Source organism: Macrobrachium rosenbergii, chromosome 56, assembly GCF_040412425.1.
Source record: "Macrobrachium rosenbergii isolate ZJJX-2024 chromosome 56, ASM4041242v1, whole genome shotgun sequence".
Taxonomy (NCBI): domain Eukaryota; kingdom Metazoa; phylum Arthropoda; class Malacostraca; order Decapoda; family Palaemonidae; genus Macrobrachium; species Macrobrachium rosenbergii.
Genome location: NC_089796.1, coordinates 23,773,632 through 23,793,594, shown reverse-complemented (window position 1 = coordinate 23,793,594; position 19,963 = coordinate 23,773,632). Strand labels below are relative to the sequence as shown.

The following is a 19,963-nucleotide window of genomic DNA, read 5'->3' as shown; positions in this document are numbered from 1 at the left end:
ACTCTGAAACTGAATATCAGGAACTAAATGCCGAGTCCGTTGGGGGAACGTCACGAATGTTTTTTTTTTTTCTTTCTTTTACTTGCTTCTGAAAGTGGATGGCACGGAGTATGATGTCACACACACACACACACACACACACACACACACACACACACATAATATATAATTATATATATCACTACCGTTCACAATAACACAGGGTAGCGTCAAAGAGAAAAGTAAATTTGGACACTGACACATGCTGAAAGTTTTTGCCTCGATGGCCAGATCGGTTAGAGCAGCAGCTCGGACTTCTTAGAGGTCTGTGTCACGGGTTCAGATCCGCAGCAGACCGGTCAGAGAGGCGGACACTTTGCTATCCGTGTAGATACCTCGGGATTATGTATGTAATCAACGGATAGGTTTGCTTAAAGCAAATGGGTGTTACAGACTAATACACACAACAAACAAAGCCACTCTAACATCTTCTAAAACATAACAGACACCTCACACGTCTCGACTGTCGACCTAACCGCGCAACGACTCCTCGCTGCTGGGAGAAAGGACGCTGGTGACTAGTACAATACATGTACATATGCTACCGGGGTCTATTGATGACCGGCAGGGCAGCCGATCGAGACTACAATCTACCACAAAGCCAAATCAAAGTCCCTCAAAGGAAGGCAGCAGCTCTAGTTTGTTCAATTTTGGAACCACCTTCCATTAGAGGATGTCCACACACTATATATGTATATATATACATTACACATATGTGTGTATAGAGAGAGAGAGAGAGAGAGAGAGAGAGAGAGAGAGACCTGAGAGCTTTAATATAATATATAAACATATATGTATGTGTATATATATATATATATTATATATATATATCAAAAGAAGCAAACGAAACCACTGGTAATGATGTCTCTTTAAACCCTCGAGATTTAACCTTATCTGGGTACAAGTTACTGTAGCATTCATTAGCTGTTACTTGAGACGAAGAAAAAAATACTGTCGTCTGAGAGTGCTTAAATTAATGGTCGAATTTGAAGGTTACTCTGAAGCAATCCTTTTCAGAGGAAAGAGAGTGGACAGTTTTAATATTAATGGCAGTATTTAGTTTATTATTATTATTATTATTATTATTATGTTTTGACAAGTCATACCATAGCACCCACGAATTCTCATCCTAACACACTTCCTCCATGCACACCCCCCCCCACATGGTGTTAGTATTATCAGTTGTGTTATCTCCCGCGTTATCCTCTTCTATCAGCATTGATGACAACTCGATAAAGCTACAAAAAATGTAAATAGGTTCCTGGAGAACCGCGTCACGTGGTGCGATCGCCTGTCGATACCCCGTGACCCAACCCCAGGTGGTTGCTCTGCTCAGATGGTGGAGGCCGATTGTGATGGTCGAGGATGATTAGGTTCAAGGAGTTCAGATGGCCTCCGTAAATAGTATTTCCTGAAAGCAGCAGCGGCAACAGCAGGGCGGAGTGGGAGGGAGACTCGAAAGCAGTAGCAGAGAAGTAGGAGAGAAGGAGAGAGTTGGAATGTGAAAGTATTAGAAGCAGTAGGGGGAAAAAGAAAGACGAACTCACGAGTGACTGCATTGATGGCACTTGCGATGAAGATGAGAAGAGTGGCCCTTCAGAAGGCGGCGTAACTGCAGTATAAAGTTTATCAGTTGCATAAGGAGATCCTAAGGTGGGCACATCTTATGTTAAATAGTGAAAATTATTTTGTATTTTATGATATCGTTGCTGAATATGTTACCTATTTTATTAACACTCAACTACAGAATTCTTTTTATATCTGTCTGACTGTCTGTGTGTACCTGGAACGCCAAGCCTGTTATCGCAACTCCTTCAAGGGGTTTCAGTCAGAAGTTGGTGCAAGGTAGAGCATATTGCATACTCGTGCATGAAAGTAGATCGTCTGTTTTTTTTTTTTTTTTTTCCTGTCTGGCTAACCCAATTGTAGCCCGACAGTGCTTCTGGCTCGCTTACCTTGTTATCGCAACCCCTCCTACATGGTCGAAGATTTCAGCCAAGCCTGGTTAAAAGACCATCATGCATAGATGTGTAAGGAGGGAGATCAACTGTCATATGCTTTGTGTCCGTCACATTTGCCATGTTATCGTAACTATTAATTCCTGCATGGCTGAATGGGTGTCTGTTCAATTTGGTTCGAGGTGGATCATCCTGCAAAGAAGTTATTGAAGCACTTCTTTTGTTTATCTCGCTCGCCTTTTCATTGTAACTACCACAGAGTTGAAGGGATTCCAGTTAACTTGACTACAACAAAGTTGAAGGATTTCAGTCAACGTAATCTCAAGAGTTGAAGAGGTTTCCGTCAAACATGATACAAAAAAGACCATCACACAGATGTGAATGGAGATCTCCCATATGTTTGTTTCCGTGGGATTGGAGCAAGATCGGAACATTAACCATCTCATATTTCTCTACCATAGTTATAACTTGAATTCAGGGGATCGTGCTCGGTCTTGTAAAGGAACAAAAGTCATAGCCAGGGGGAGCCATTGTATGGTGGTAAAAGTGAATGAGGTTGTCCCCTGCATCCCATAGACAATCGGATGTATCACTTGATTCCCACGGGTAGATATAGAGAGAATGCTATGCATGCATATGCTGAAATTTGTATTACACACATTCATGTACATTGCTTGCAGATTTAATTATACAAACATGCATATGCCCACGTACACACACACACACACACACACACACACACACACACACACACACACACACATATATATATATATATATATATATATATATATATATATATATATATATATATATATATATATATTATGTATAGCCCAATTGTATGTGAATTTTCGTCCCTTATACACACACGACTTATTCACAAACGTTAAGGTTCGTTGGTGTACGTAAGTTTGGGTTATTATTATTATTATTATTATTATTATTATTATTATTATTATTATTATTATTATTATTATTATTATTAAGGCATTTGGCAAATACACTTACCAGTTAGAATTCCTCGTGGGTGTAAGTTATTACCAAAGAAGAGTGAATTCGATTTTGAATGGGATTTATAGTTTTATATGCATGTATATACTCTGTTTAACAGAGAGACGCATTCCCTCCCCAAGTCAAGAGGTACACAGAAGGGCCTAATGATTAACAGGTTAACATTTGACCTGGTCACTGGACCCGAGTGAACAAACAAACACAGAAGACGAGCCCTAATTAACGTAACCTTGTTATCACTGCTTACGTTTGCTGTTGATGCTATCGAAACGTTTTCCTGTGGAAATATTGTAAGTCATTAGCGCTGCTGTTTATCGGGTCGGAAAGTGCTTATAGCGTCGTCTTTACTCGACCCTTAATTAGAGCGTCGCTGAGCAGCAGCTGCTATATCCGGGTTCTTTCTTTCATTCATAATTTTGCACTTCTTTCATTCGGCGTTTGCTTAGTCACCGGTTTTATTTGTACTGGCAGGCTGTTTGTGGAATAATTCGCTTGCGCATGCGCAAGCTGATTCATTGCTTATTCATCACAGATGAGGCGATTAGATTGATTTTTATTGTACGAATTTGGTGGATCGTTCGTGTACTTACGTCCGAAGTGTTATTATTATTATTATTAATCTGTGGCATTTGGGGCGGAAAATATAGGTCTTGTGATATTTCTCTTGATGGCAGGGAGCCAGAATTGTGGGAGTTATATTTTCTGCAAAATTTCTCTCTCAAGGAATGTCTGCAATTACCCCAAGAGTATATATTTACTTCTTACACCATTACACTTGTTCATTTTGAAGTTACCAGTACTAATAAAGGCACTTGAAACTCACGAAGACAGAGAACTTTTTTCTTTGTCATCCTCAATTCGACAAAAAAATAAATACTGTAAGTAAAAAGTGTGACTTCTCATCTTGTCTCTTTTTGTGAAATGTTATGTCTACCATATTAATAGGTCTTCTTAAACAGCATGTCTGCTCTCTCTCTCTCTCTCTCTCTCTCTCTCTCTCTCTCTCTCTCTCTCTCTCTCATCTTTTCCTTCCTCTTTTTCATTAGGGCTTGTCAACAGAATTGAGAAGTACCGTAGTTAGTCCATGCCCACCTTTCACCAGTCCTTGAAATAACTACGTAATAGTAAAGATTACAGGGTATATCCATTTTTTACTTATTTTCGTATCTGGGAAAGACTTTGCTTGTCCTTGTTTATACTCACTGTAGCGTCAAGTCATTGTTTATACTCACTGTAACGTCGAGTAAATGTTAACTTTTATTGTTATCTGTGAAAAAATCCTACTGTCAATTTTTTTTGTAGAAACAACTAGCTGATATTATTCTTTGTCCAGTTAGTACGTGAGCTGTGACACACTAACTCACTGGTGGGGTAGGGAGGGGAGGACTTCTTATCTCACTGCTGAACCACAGAGAGAGAGAGAGAGAGAGAGAGAGAGTTAGGGGCTAATGTGTTGTCAATAAGAAATTTTTGAAGCAAAATAAAACTGTCGTTGAGAGAGAGAGAGAGACGGGAGTGGGGTTGGGGTTTGTGGGCCTGCAGGCAATGTGTAATAAGGCTTCTTACTTGGGTCGTTCTTCAGTAGGTCATTTGATTAGTGAAGTTCTCTCTCTCTCTCTCTCTCTCTCTCTCTCTCTCTCTCTCTCTCTCTCTCTCTCGTAACCACCTTCACCCGCTGACCATCCCTTCCCCTTGCCTGTCACATGTTCCTTTCTTCCTCTTCTTCCTTACAAGGTTTGGAGGCTTCGAAAATAGATGTTATAAAAAAGAAGACGAACTTAGACAACTTGGTTTTTGTTGGATTTTATTTAAGTCCGTTAGAATTCGAATGAAAGAAATGTTGAGAGCGCTTACAATAAATGTTTGTGTTTACCTTCTTAGGAAAATTTAGAAAAAAAAAATGTTGATAACAGTTTGGCCGCTCAGGTTTTTCCGTGTGTGAATTTGTGTTTTGGTTTTTAGAATTTTGTTCCTGAAAGCAGTGTGAGTTTATATATGAATGAATAAAGGGAATAGTTGTTATTCACTGGTAAACCTTTTCCTTCATAACGCCAGCTCCCAGACTAACAGAAAGCATTGTGCCCAAAATATGTCCCAAAAAAATGGATCGGTCTTCCGCGAATTTGTTGTATACTCATGATTATTTACTTCCGTGCAAAAAAAAAAAAAAAAATGCACTTTGCATGGTTTAGAGAAATTGCGATTTTACCTCTGAAATGACACACTTAGAAACGGGAAGAGTAGTAAATCTTTTTTGCAAGCTAACTGCACATATGTGTATTATACAAAACACGTGTGTGTGTGTATACATATATATATATATATATATATATATATATATATATATATATATATATATATATACGTACACATATATATATGCATACATATACACACGCACGCGCACACACATATATATATGTATGTATAACTGAATCACGAAAATATGGAAAGTAATGAATTATAAATAAAGGCAAAATCCACGAAGGAAAGAGAAACAATGGAGTGCTGCAAGGCCTTTCGACTTAAACTAGTCCTTTACGTAGCGGACTAAAGGACTATTGCAAGTCGAAAGGCCTTGCATCACTCTATTGTTTCTTCTTCGTGGATTTTGTCATATATATATATATATATATATATATATATATATATATATATATATATATATATATATATATATATATATATATATATATATATATATATATATATATATATATATATATATATATATATATATATTCAGTATATATAATACACACACATATATACAGCATATGTTTGTTTGCGTGTGTAAATTTTTGTCACATGCACGCTTTACTTTTTCATGTTATTTTATTTAATATTAAGCCACGAGTATCGCAATACCGAAGTCATTGTACTTTGGGAGTACCTTACCACTAAGGGGAATTATAATTGATAATTCAGCCAGTCTAGTGGTCAAAGTCGGCTGTTTCTAAACCAAAGGCCTTGGCTAGAATCCTGGCTGAGGCAGAAGCACTTGTCAGTTGTAATTCTCTTTGGGAGTAAGTTATTCCCTGGGAGTTGCAATAGTCTTGTCACGAATCAGGGTTTTTTTTTCGTGCTTCACGACAGGTGCTTTTTTCTTCATACACTGAACTGCACACAAAAATCCATATTTATATTTAGTGAAAAATTTAAACCCGCTGTGGGTTCATTTTTCCTTTTTTTATGTGTTTTTCTCTGACTCTCTCTCTCCAATCAGCAATATTTTATTTGTAAATAGAATTATTTCATCATGCCTTCACTCTCATAAGTTATCTGCTCCAGCGATTCAAGTGGATCCTTTTTTTTTTTTTTTTTGTGGGGAAGGGGTTAGTGGCCGCTGTTAGGAACGGCATGGTTGAGAGGTGGAATATCATCAGATATTCTCCATATCTCAGCAGTTTGGGCTCCAATTTGGCATGGCCCATCACACCGCTCTGCCTAGAATTTGAAACTGGACTCTGCTCTGTGACCTCTTACATAACGAGAGGGATTTTTTCGTTGGTTTTTTTCCACTTCTTCATCTTTATGGGTTTTCACGTGTACATACAATGTTGTGTGTGTTTGTGTGTGTGTTTGTGTGCGCGCGGCGTGCGAGAGAGAGAGAGAGAGAGAGAGATAATATAGTCTGACGAAGAGGAATACATTGCCATCCTTTTGGCATTACGAACTTTGCATTCAGGTACGTACTGTATATACAGGCGTGACTCCTACTGGCTTGCACCCTGTTGTTACAGCAGTATCCGTCTAAGATACTGCTATGGTGTATCACTTCTCTGAAAGAGTTCAACCTGGATAGATGACGGAAGTAATTAAGGCCCGATCGGATAAAGTATGGCGATGGCTTGATTATAGGGGAACACGGGCTCTATGGTTACCTGAACCATAAGTCACTTAGCCCCCTGCTTCTTCCTCCTTACCTACCTAATCTTCCCTCGATCTCAACGTTAAGGCTCTGCTGCGAAGGTGCGCCTGTTTGTAAACAAAACACGCGCAAGGTCACGTGTTCCCAACGTACGGGATTTCGTCTCCTCCGATGTGCGTCGCACGTTTGCCTCTCTCTCTCTCTCTCTCTCTCTCTCACAGTGCCAGCGCAAACGGATATACCTTTGTCAGTTCAGTATTTGACATATTTTAATTTTCCTTGATTACTGGAAGGTACACTTAATTACCCTTTTGTCATATATATATATGTATTATATATGTATACATATATATTTACATATATATATATATATATATATATATATATATATATATATATATATATATATATATATATATACATACACTAAAAAGTTCTTCAGATGAAAACTGTAGTCTGTCCTCTCATATCATAGTTATTTTGTTTAAATTTGAGCTTAATATTGTAAGTTATGCGTAAACTTTATTTCTTTACTGAAAACTTTTTACAGTGACCTTTTACCCATATGTACTCTTTGTGACAGTGTTAAAGTACTATGACTAGGCAACTCCTTATCTCCGGGTAGAGGAGAGGAGCAGATACAGCAGATATCTCAGTTCATTTCGAGAGCCCTCAAGTTCAACCACACCTTGATCTTTTGATATTCCGAGCATGTCGCAATTATACCGTTTTCCCGGCCAACTCATTTCTTGTACCGCAAAAAAAATGATGTTAAACTTCCCGCATCCAGTTTAGTTATTGTATTAAATGATCAAATTTTGACCATGAGTCTCTCTCTCTCTCTCTCTCTCTCTCAAATTTTGACTCTCATGAGTCTCTCTCTCTCTCTCTCTCTCTCTCTCTCTCGTGTAACACATGGATTGTCAAGTGTTGTGCGACCTTGATCGTGTATAAATAACGCGTACAGGTAAAATATAACTAGATGTCCGTCGTGGAAGGGAAGTAAACAGATGTTTCCTTCATCTTGGATTCAAGGCCAGCCTTATTTGGATTTTCGTAATGGTATTGCTATCAGTAATAATTAGAATAATATAAAATGAATGATCATCATCGCCTCCAGTGCCGGTCGCAAAGGGCCAGTGTGAAATTCTGCCAATCGCGTCTTTACCGTGCTTAATTTTTCACTTATCTCCACTCATTTTCAGCCGTCTGTCGTAGCTTTCATCCAAGTAGGCCTGGGTCTTTCAACTCGTTTGGTGCCCACGGAAGCCCAGCTGACTCTGTCACATACTATTCTCCTATGGATCGTCCGAAGGACATTACCGAGCCATCTCCATCTCCCTTTCATCATTATCACTGCCACATTTGGAATCTCCGTAATTTCCTTTATGGTATAATTTTTTTTCTTATTTTAAGCTGGCGTCTGACCCCTTAATATTATCAAAATCGACAAAATCTTTAAGGTATAGTTTCATTGTCATACCATGATGCATGTCTGCATACAGATCTGTGTGTACATTTTATGATGATATCACTGTCATGTTGCCATGTGCACATTTCCCATTTTTCCAGCGAATTCACACCTGAAACAGCCCTTCCCTTCTCATTTCATTCCGGTCAAGACGTCCCAAGGTAAACGACCTCATTAAGCCTTGGGAGAGAAACCGACTATAGGCTAGTTGCCGGCCATTTTACCTGTGTTTTATCGCTGGGCGTTGCGGGCGAGATGCAGTGTTCGATTACATTGTGGGGTGTGATGTTGGTGTTCGATTACGTCTCTCTCTCTCTCTCTCTCTCTCTCTCTCTCTCTCTCTCTCTCTCTCTCTCAGTTTATAAAGTGAAAATCAGACAAGTGTCCGTGCCTTTAGTAACATTTATTTTGTGAAATCCATTTCATGTATTATATAAACGGTTTACCCTGCCACATTCATACTTGATAACTGCTGAATCGTGGATAAGCTAATTGTGCTGAAAAAACACAACATTAACCACTTTACACATCCACACAAAGGGGTCATTAGCAGCCTGCCTAGCCCCTCATACAAACACAGCGCTATTCACGTCTATTTTGTTTTTACTCTCCCGTTCTCAGGGTAGCTCTTTCCTTAGGTCGTCCGCCCCTCGCTGGGTAACTCTCCCAACCTATGGTTCGCTATTCTCTCCACATGACCGAATAATATCCAAAAAGTTCTTGCTTGCACCAAAGCTAACCTGCGTCTTACTTATACAAATATTTCCGTATCTCCCAATTTTTCAATTTTTATGTTGTTTACCTCGCAGAAAACTCATCTCAACACCTTTGATAAGGAAGAGACTAGGAGTGTATGTATGTATGTGCATGTATATGTATATATATATATATATATATATATTATATATATATATATATATATGTTATATATATATATATATATATACATACATACATACATACTCCTTAGATGTAGGAAGTAAGAAGGGTAAGAGAAATCTTACGATGATACTTTAAAATTGAATCCTTACACCTTACTGGGTCTCATGACAGGTAATCTCACCTACCTCCGATCCTGTTACTCGCTTACCCGTTGTTTAGGGAGGTAGGGGGGATTGCTGAGAGAGAGAGAGAGAGAGAGAGAGAGAGAGAGAAATGGGGTTTTGTTGCAGTGGCTTCTCTTAATCCTCCCTTTTTTTATCCTTTTGTTTTCTGTTTTTTAAATGCTTCATTTTTGAGTAAGTAGTGAGAGACGTGTTCTAGAGAGAGAGAGAGAGAGAGAGAGAGAGAGAGAGAGAGAGAGAGAAGAGAGAGAGAGAGAGAGAGAGAGAGAACAGGGCGGCCGTTCCTTGTCTTCTTTCTCCGCTTGCAGAAATAAGCGCTAAGCCAAAATATTCACATATTGGAAGTTGTAATCTCATGTTAATTATTATTATTATTTTATTAATGTCCGATATAAGGGTAATCTCATGTTACCCAATATTATTATTTTATTAATGTCCGATATAAGGGTAATCTCATGTTTTTAATGTTATTATTTTATTAATGTCCGATATAAGGGCAGTGTACCATTAGAGTAGAGTTTTATTTAACAAAAGGCTAAATATTTTTTTCTTAAGTCAAGACCAACACGCGATTACCCCGTAGGGGGTTAGTGCCATCAGTGCACTTCATGCGGTGCACTGTAGGCATTACTTAAGGCTCTTTGCAGCGTTCCTTCGGCCCCTAGCTGCAGCCCCTTTCGTTCCTTTTACTGTACCTCCTTTCATATTCTCTTTTTTCCATCTTACTTTCCACCCTCTCCTAACAATTGATTCATAGTGCAACTGCGAGGTTTTCCTGTTACACCTTTCAAACCTTCTGTCAGTTTCCGTTTCAGCGCTGAATGACCTCATAGGTCCCATTGCTTGGCCTTTTGCCTAAATTCTATAGTCAATTCAGTTCAGTTCAGCACGCCGATTAAGGACACTAAGTGATACAGTGAAATGCTTAACAGTGGTTGATGTTAAATTCTGAAAGTAATTACAGGAATCCCTAGATATGAAGCTTACAGTAGAGATTAAATGGGGATTTTTTGATCGTGTTTTATCATTTTTCTCTTTTTTTATGGTTTTGATACTGATTTTATGTTCATTTTATTTCTGTCGAGAGACACTGAGCTGAACCCTGGGCTTGTTACTCATTACAGTAAGAAAATTGCAAAGTGCGTTGTTCATGTCGTGGCTATTGGTGTATTTTTACTTTATTTAATTTCAGTATCTTCACACAAACAAACACACGTATACTTGGGTGTTTGTTGTCATTAGATTTCATTATATGATGGTATATTTACTTTTTGTTTGCTTTTAATTTTGATCTTTTTTTGTCGGTTGTTATTTTGGCGTAGATTCACTTCGTGGTTCTCGTTGTCTTCTATTTTTAGTCATTCAGTTTATTAGGTATCTGTATGAATTGTGTACTTCATTTTTTATTCGTAATTATTGGACTTGACTTATCTATATCTTTAATTATTTCATTCCCCGGTTATTGTTGACCTCTACTGGTGCTCACTGGAGTTTTTCCGTCGATTGCTAACCTGTAGTCATTTTGCATTTATTCTGAATTGCTGCAGTCTCCTGGCTTGTTTGCCAAGCAGGATCGTTCGTGATTGTTGATTGGATAAATAGCCAGCAGTCAGCGCTGGATTCAGGTCGAATCGTCGAATTTGGGTCGGTTTTTATAATGCAGTTGATGCAGGGGAATTGCCTTTTATTGCATTTTGTTTGCCTTTTAATTGCTGTTTTTATGACTAGGGTTCGACAGGAGAGAGAGAGAGAGAGAGAGAGAGAGAGAGAGAGAGAGATATTCAGTCTAAACCCTAATAAATTCAAGTAACGAGGCTCCTTGTATTCCCTGACTTTTCTCATTTCCTCGTTTTTTTTTTTAATTGGCTTCAGTACAGGGTGCTTCTTGTATGGTTTTTGTATATCCTAACTCTCTCTAGTTGTACCAGTTCATAACATTAGTTTATTCTTATATTCACCCTATTAACTGTTGTATGTATTATGTATATGCCTTTATTCACTATTATGTATATGCCTTTATTCCCACGTAAGTAAAGCGTAAGCAAATTTTTACTTTGTCTATATTAACATTTTATTGGTTACGAAAATTAATGTGAAGTAGATGCTGATACGTAAATTTTATCCCAAAATGGTAGTATATTTAGCGTTGCTATGCAGAGAGAACTTGAAATGCATAATTTGGTCCCGAGAACTCGCTCGCGCTCATTAACCGACTGGGCACGGCACGTTCATTAAGCACAGTCGCTCATCAGTGTTTTAGTGCCTAAAAAGGACGTTAGCGCACTTAGGCACCCTTTTTTTTACGTATATTTACGTAAATTGTTTATTTTTTTGTGCACATAACATTAACAGCGTGTAAAATCAGACTAGATTATTCCATGCTCGCAGGTATGTACTGTTTTGTTTACAGTACATATGACAACGGTTACTTTGTAAGATGAGGTTCAATAACCATATACTGTCATTATCATTGTCGTCTCCAGCGCTGGGTATTGCAAAGAGCCTCTATGAACTTTTGCTACTCTTGTCTTTCTTGTCCTTTATCTTCCACAAATCTCCACCCATTTCCAGCCTCCCATCCCACAGTTCTTCATCCAAGTAGGTTTGGGTCTTCCAACTCAGTGGGTACATGCAGGATCCACATAGTGACACTATCGCGCACTATTCTCCGGGAGTTGCGTGGAAGACAGTGACACTATCGCGCACTATTCTCCGGGAGTTGTGTGGAAGACAGTGACATTATCGCACTATTCCTCCGGAGTTGACCATTCTCTGGGAGTTGTCGCCAAGACTGTGGAAGACAGTGACACTATTATTCGCGTGACACTATTCTCCGGGAGTTGCGTGGAAAACAGTGACACTACGCGCAGTTGCTTGAAGACAGTTCTCTGGGAGTTAAGACAGTGGGGAGTTGCGTGGAAGACAGTGACACTATCGCGCACTATTCTCCGGGAGTTGCGTGGAAAACAGTGACACTATCGCGCACTGTTCTCCGGGAGTTGCTTGGAAGACAGTGACACTGTCGCGCACTGTTCTCCGGGAGTTGCTTGGAAAACAGTGACACTGTCGCGCACTGTTCTCCGGGAGTTGCTTGGAAGACAGTGACACTGTCGCACTATTTTTCAGTGACACTGTCGCGTGGAGTTCTCCAGTGAGTGCGTGGAAAGACAGTGACACTGTCGCGCACTGTTCCCGGAGTTGCTTTGAAGACAGTGACACTGTCGCGCATTTCTCCGGGAGTTGTTTGGAAGACAGTGACACTATCGCGACACTATTCTCCGTGACACTGGAGCTCCGGGAGTTGGTGACATACTGTTCTCCGGAGTGAAGACAGTGACACTGTCGCGCACTATTCTCCGGGGTTGCTTGGAGTTGCGTGGAAGACAGTGACACTGTCGCGCACTGTTCTCCGGGAGTTGCATGGAAGACATGCCCAAGCCATCGTCATCTCCCTTTCACCATGATCTCTTCAACAACTGAAACTTTCGTCAGTTCTCTGATGGTATCCTTTCTAACTATCGTCATATTCTTAATATTCGTCGTAGACCTTTATTCTCAAATGGACAAAATCTCTTAATTTTTCAATATATAATTTATATATATATATATATATATATATATATATATATATATACACAAATATATATACACATATACATACATGACTGTCACTCGATGGGCTGGAGTTCAATTCCCGGCCGGCTGATGAAGAGTTAGGGAATTTATTTCTGGTGGTAGAAATTATTTTCGCTATATTGTGTTCGATTCCACAATAAGCTTGTAGGTCCCGTTGCTAAGTAACCAATTGGTTCTTAGCCACGTAAAATAAGTCTAATCCTTCGGGCCAGCCCTAGGAGAGCTGTTAATCAGCTCAGTGGTCTGGTAAAACTAAGGTATACTTAACTTTACACATATACACCTGTATATATATATATATATATATATATATATATATATATATATATATGAAATACAATGAAAAGAAAGGAATAACAGAACTGAAGGAAAGAACAAGGGTAATGATCCATTAACATCATTATCCTGATACTTACAACATGTAGCTTTGTGGGAGCGTTACGTTGGATCTGTTGTGAGAACAGCCTAGGAAGCGAATCGACTAGAGAGGAAGATAAGCAGGAAAACAGCACACAATGAGAAAATTAGGCTACGTGTTTGTCCTTGCCTTTGTGGTGATAAATTTTTGACGGCTGTTAGAAGTAGCAGTGTTATTTGCATATGGCTTTGTTGCGATATTATTAGTAATAGTAGTAGTAGATGGCTTTGTGTTGGTATAGTGTATTATTATGATTATTATTACTATTACTATATTTATAAGTAAGTAGAAGAGAGTGAAAGCACCCCGATCCTTCAAGGTCAGATCGCGCAGGAACAGGGAGAGAACACTCGCAAGAGTATGTTATGAGATATAAAGTGGGAAGGAGCCATTTGCCGTTATATTGCCCTCTCATGGGAGCCTTTTTTCTCTTCTCCTTCTCTTGCAAGAGTCCTCATGCAAAGAGGCTGCTCGATTACGACTCCCGTGCTAAGGGAAGAAAAAGAAATTTTTTTAGGTATTGTAGTGCAATGGTTAGTATTCGTGTAGTTAGAAGATATTACAAAGAATTCAGTATCAGAATCAGATGTGTATTTCAGTAAAAGTCAGTGACAGAATTAGATGTATATTTCAGTAAAAGTCAGTATCAGTCAGATGTATATTTCAGCAAAAGTCAGTATCAGAATCAGATGTGTATTAGTACTGTAATATCCACCATATAATATACAGTACAGTGTTATAACAAATGCATTTCGTGAATTTTTTCTTTCCCTAAAAGTGAGTCGATAAGGAATACTGGATAAGATAATAGCAATCACCAAATTCGGTACATGACTAAAGACACGGTGGGCTTTCATGTCAACATATCCTGTACTGTTGTTGTATTTGTTTTTGTTGACTTGTCCCCCGCGTCTGCTTATTTTTTTGTACTCATCATCCTTTTTTATTTAATATCTTTCGTTTATGGGACGATAGTTGAAATTAAAAAACAGGAAATGTGTGTTTATTATCCTTCTACACTCACAGATATAATGTCTTTTATCCTTGGTTTAATTTTTAGAGAGAGAGAGAGAGAGAGAGAGAGAGAGAATGTCAAATGAACCGCACCAAAGCATTTTCTGCACCCGTTACCCAATTTCCAAATACGGATAACTTCTTACCAAATACAAATCATCCTACATTAAATACGAGTTATTCCATTTTAAGTAGGCATCGCCCCATGTGAAGTTCGTCCTTTGATTAGATTAATATTCTCCATAATATCTTCCAGTTCGAATCCCTGTGTTGGTTACGTTCGTTTGTAGATGTTGTCAGGTCGTGGAGGTGGTGATTTTCATGTATTAATGTGACTTTTCTCTTTTTCCAGGTTTGTGTCCGAGCGAATGGATGAGGAGCTCTCCTGGGTATCCAATGGTAAGCTGAGAGCAAGAGAGAGAAAGAGAGATGGTTACTCTTTTTGTCTTTATTTCTCTTTGTTCCTAAATCGTTGTTATGATTAATAGTCTTATCGTAATTATATTATATATTATATATATATATATATATATATATATATATATATATATATATATATATATATATATATATATGTTTACATTTATTATTGCTGTATACATTACATTTATATATATATATAGTATATATATATATATATATATATATATATATATATATATATATATATATATATATATATATTTTACCACAGGAAATAACGAAACAGAGTATAAATCCTGACTGGTTTAGTCTATAGATTTCCAAGACATCTTAAATAACTTAAAAGACGAAACCGGTCAGGTTTGATACCCTGTTTCTCATTTTATTTGCTTGTTAATAAGATCTTTTAAATTAAACTCTCTCTCTCTCTCTCTCTCTCTCTCTCCTCTCTCTCTCTCTCTCTCTCTCTCTCTCTCTCTCTCCATATTTTCCTGTGGTGCTTTGCACATGTACAGTACATCAAGTGTTCCGATGGTTTCAAGCGTCTTACGTATATATGTTTAAGAAAATTCTCTCTCTCTCTCTCTCTCTCTCTCTCTCTCTCTCTCTCTCTCTCTCTCTCTCTCTCTCTCTCTCTCTCTGTAGTTTCTTCACGTAAAGTTTTTGTGAGAAATATGCTAATGATCGCTATAGACAATGATTGTGATCGTGGTTATAAGCGGTTGAGGATTTTAATTCAAATGGTTCTCTCTCTCTCTCTCTCTCTCTCTCTCTCTCTCTCTCTCTCTCTCTCTCTCTCTCTAGACTAATCTCTTTAAGAGAAAGAAGGGAGTTGGGTACCGTTCCCTTCCTCCCTCCCCATTCCCCAGCGCTGCGTCATAGGATGAAGTATGGGATTGTGGAGAGAGAGAGAGAGAGAGAGAGAGAGAGAGAGAGAGAGAGAGAGAGAGAGAGAGAGAGAGAGAGAGAGAGAGATGTGGGGGGCGTTAAGTGGCGGGAGAGAGAGAGAGAGAGAGAGTTGCAGAGGGAACGTTGCTGGGTTTGGAGGTCATATGGAGATAGAGTAAGAGAGAAAGATGATCCTTCTCTCTTCCTCTTCCGTAAAACATCCTGCCCATAACGTTTTCTTTTCTTAACCGTTAGATGCTCTGTTGTTTGAGTTAGGAAGAAGTAGTTGAGAGTAACAGTGACACGCGTTATGACAAAGCCAATAGTGTCTGTGATATACATACATACATACGTACACACATTTATATATATATATATATATATGTGTGTATATATAAATTGTATGTGTATGGGCTTATATATATAATATATATATATATATATATATATATATATATATATATATATATATATATGTATATAAATTGTATGTGTATGGGCTTATGTATATAATATATATATATATATATATATATATATATATATATATATATATATATATATATATATATATATATATAAATTGTATGTATATATATATATATAATATATATATTATATATATATATATATATATATATATATATATATATATTTATTTATATATAAAATATCGAATGTTGCTGCTGTAGGTTCCAGTCCCTACCACACCCACCAGCGACACATACTCTGGATATGGTATTTGTGACGTCAGACAGACGTCACACATCTGTTACGTCATTGTCGTGGGCCAAGAGTTGGGTCGAAGGAGGGAGTGAGTCGAATGGGACAGTTTTTTCCTTTTACGTTTTTGGCTTTCAACCATTTCTATATGAATTTTTTCCCATGAGGATTTTTCTCTGAACTGTCATGGATTTTTCGAATGAAGTTGGCAACGGATAGTGCTCTCTCTCTCTCTCTCTCTCTCTCTCTCTCTCTCTCTCTCTCTCTCGGTATATCTTTTTTACGCATTTCCTTGCTGGATGCCTTCGCTGATTTAGTAAGATAATATTACAAACATAATGTTAAAGTATTCTTCTTAAGATGTTTTTGTTTCATCTTATATTGTTATTTTATTTTAATACTGAATCGTGAGAACTGGGTTGATGTTGTCCTGTTTGATGCTTTTCGTTTCTGATCATAGTAAAGATATTTTGGCCAGTTTGCCAAACAAACAAATCCACTAATGTAGAAATACAGGGGTTAGAATAATAGTACCTTAAAATAGAACGACCATGGGACTTGCAATAGCTGTCGTAGTCATTGCTGTTACACTTGATGAGAATATAAGATAACGAGGCGATTTTTTGAAAGGGATTATATATATAAAATATGTGTATATATTATATGTATATGTATATATATGTATATATACAATGTATTATACACATAATTTCAGTGTGGGAAACTTTTATTTTGTTTACCGGTCTGTTTGTTGTATTACGTTTACAAACAGTTGTGAAATTAGTGGTGGTTAAATCACGCGCAGGACGTTGAAAGCGAAATGATTTGCAGACTCGTATGTTAGCTCCGCCTTCAGATTGACTGCGGGATTGACGGATGTGATTGAAAGCCAGCCAGGTAGGCTGCGTGTAGCGGGGCACGCTTGCTCGTGTGATTGAATTTGCAGAAGGAGGAGTTGATAGAAGTCAAGGATCCGTCAAGAAATCCACGATTTGTGTGTGTGTCATAATTTCTGTATTTTTTTTTTTTTTTTTTTTTTTTTTTTTGCACTGCCTGCAGCATTGAGCACGTTCCTCGTCCTGCTGGTGTCCTTCGTTAGCTCCTACGTGTGGTTTCAGGACGTGATTTTCCTCCTCGCTTTTCCCTTGGGTCGTTGTTATATTTCAGTTCTTCGGTTTTCTTTTTATCCATTTCTTTTTCAACTTCTCTCGTTCTTTGCTATACGCCTCTGAATTATCATTCTCCTTTCCTTTCATGCTTTTTTTTTCTATTTTTAGTTCTCATATTTCGTCCCAAGTCTTTCCATACATTTCTTTTATTCAACTTGTTCTTTTTCCTTCTCTTAATTTTTCTTTTAATTCCTCCTCTCTCCATCGTATCTTAATCTTTCTTTTAACTCCTCTCTCCATCCTATTTTTCCTTCCATATCCTTCCCTCTGAGCATCTCGTCTCTCCGACCCATTCTTGTTTCTCTCTCTCTCTCTCTCTCTCTCTCTCTCTCTCTCTCTCTCTCTCTCTCTCTCTCTCTCTCCTCCTCTCCGTCCTCCACTGTTTTTCCTCCTCGAGTGACTGACATTGTTTAAGGGGAGGAGCACCTCCACATTTAAAAGGTCACGGTGAAGTGGGACCCGTGGGGTGAGGGATGGTCCTGTGGGGGTTGAGGTTGGGGGGGCGAGGGGGGTATGGATACCTCTGCTAAGAAAAATTAAAAATAAAAATGGTTATTCAGAGATAAAATTATTGATTTTTGTCCATAATGATAAGGCGACTTTAAATAAACTCAGGAAATAGGCCTATATTGGAATGCAGAACGATATTACTTTCCTGTACTATAAATCAGTATTATTATATTATTATTATTATTATTATTATTATTATTATTATTATTATTATTATTATTATTTTAATGAAATTGAGTGTTCTGTTAATCAATGTGGCATATCATCTTAGAGTCTCTCTCTCTCTCTCTCTCTCTCTCTCTCTCTCTCTCTCTCTCTCTCTCTCTCTCTCTCTCTCTCTCTCAAGAAGAAAAATATCTATCATGATGTACAGTGATTATAGTGACATTGATTTCTAGGGACCCCCCTTGCCCAGTAATTATGATAACACTGCAGACTTTTGAGCATCAAATTCTCTTTTCTCTCTCTCTCTCTCTCTCTCTCTCTCTCTCTCTCTCTCTCTCTCTCATTTTATATTAGGATGCTCATAATGATATTAGGTGATTAAATTATTTTTAAAATTCTCCTGTGAACTCAGTGAAGGTCAAACTTTCTTACCTGATACTCTGAACAATTTTAATTAAAAGTTTGAAAGTCATTGAAAAAGAAAATGTGTATAATATTTTGTGTTTTGAAGTTTATAGCAATCTTAACAGACCTCATCAGAATTAATTATCTTTTTTTTTTCACAAAATCAAGGTGAAATGAGTTCAATAAAAACATCGGTAATTTTAAGAAATTAATGATTTAAAATATATTCGTGTATTTACGTAAGGAGAAAGCTTCTCGGTTTCAAAATGACGCGATCTTTTGGGGATAATTAAAAGGAAACTCCAAATTTGTGTATTCATTGATGCCTTTCAGATTCACAGTTGCACATTGTCACGTAGACTTATTTTATTGACATTTGCCTTCCAAATTGGAACTTCATTTAATTATATTCCTGTCAAAGCGAAACATCATACATTTTCATCGAGCAACATTATTCAGTTCATTTTTTCCCTTGAGGCTGTGCTGTAATTCATTTTCGTTCCGAATTCCCTCTCTACAGTGAGAGTGAAGTCAAACGACGGAGGAGGGCGTTGCATCATGTTTTAAATAGCATCATTGATCGAAGGCCCCAGTCAATCCAAATGACTCGAAAGTCTCTTGTTTCGCTGGAATACGCCTCGCAAAGAGCGCTTCCAGACCCTGTCCGCTTCTCTCCTGGAAACTAGGAAATGTCACCTGCTAACCGGAAACCTTAATTGTATAAGATAGTGGATTTTTCATGGAAGCTTACTTTCTTATCATTTTGTTTATTAATTCTATTATTTTTAATGTTAATGGAAATTTATGCACTCATCCGGCCACCGCTTTCCATATTCAGTCTGAGAAAGTCTGTAATAAATCAGCTGCAAGGTTTAGAAGGCCCTTCATGCTTGCGTTTGTTTTCCTTGACTTTGCAATTCATATCAGGTCTTTGGCTTCATTTGGAATTAAGCCCCACTCCCTCTGCTTTCCTCTTTGTGCCCCTTTCTGCTTTACACAAGGATAATTATGATAGTTATACAAAATGGCTTTTGTTAGCGTCACGTTTCTCAGAGCCTGTGACTTCATTTCTTCTAAGAGGCTGTCTGTTGCATTTAGGAAAGTCCTCCCATCGCTGCTGGCTTTGAATTTCTCTGAAATCAGCGGGTTTCCCTTTGCTCCATAACAGCAATTTTCCCCTCTCATTTTCTTCTTT

General features: G+C 37.9%; 1 protein-coding gene across 1 annotated transcript in view; it reads left to right on the top strand.

Moving 5' to 3' along the window:
- Positions 1–19,963, top strand: part of Ypel (Yippee-like) — a 127,782-nt gene that overhangs the window by 62,046 nt on the left and 45,773 nt on the right. Inside the window, exon 2 of the mRNA XM_067099998.1 lies at positions 14,838–14,884. Within this exon, the coding sequence (XP_066956099.1) occupies positions 14,838–14,884 (47 nt within the window). The remainder of the gene's footprint in view (positions 1–14,837; positions 14,885–19,963) is intronic.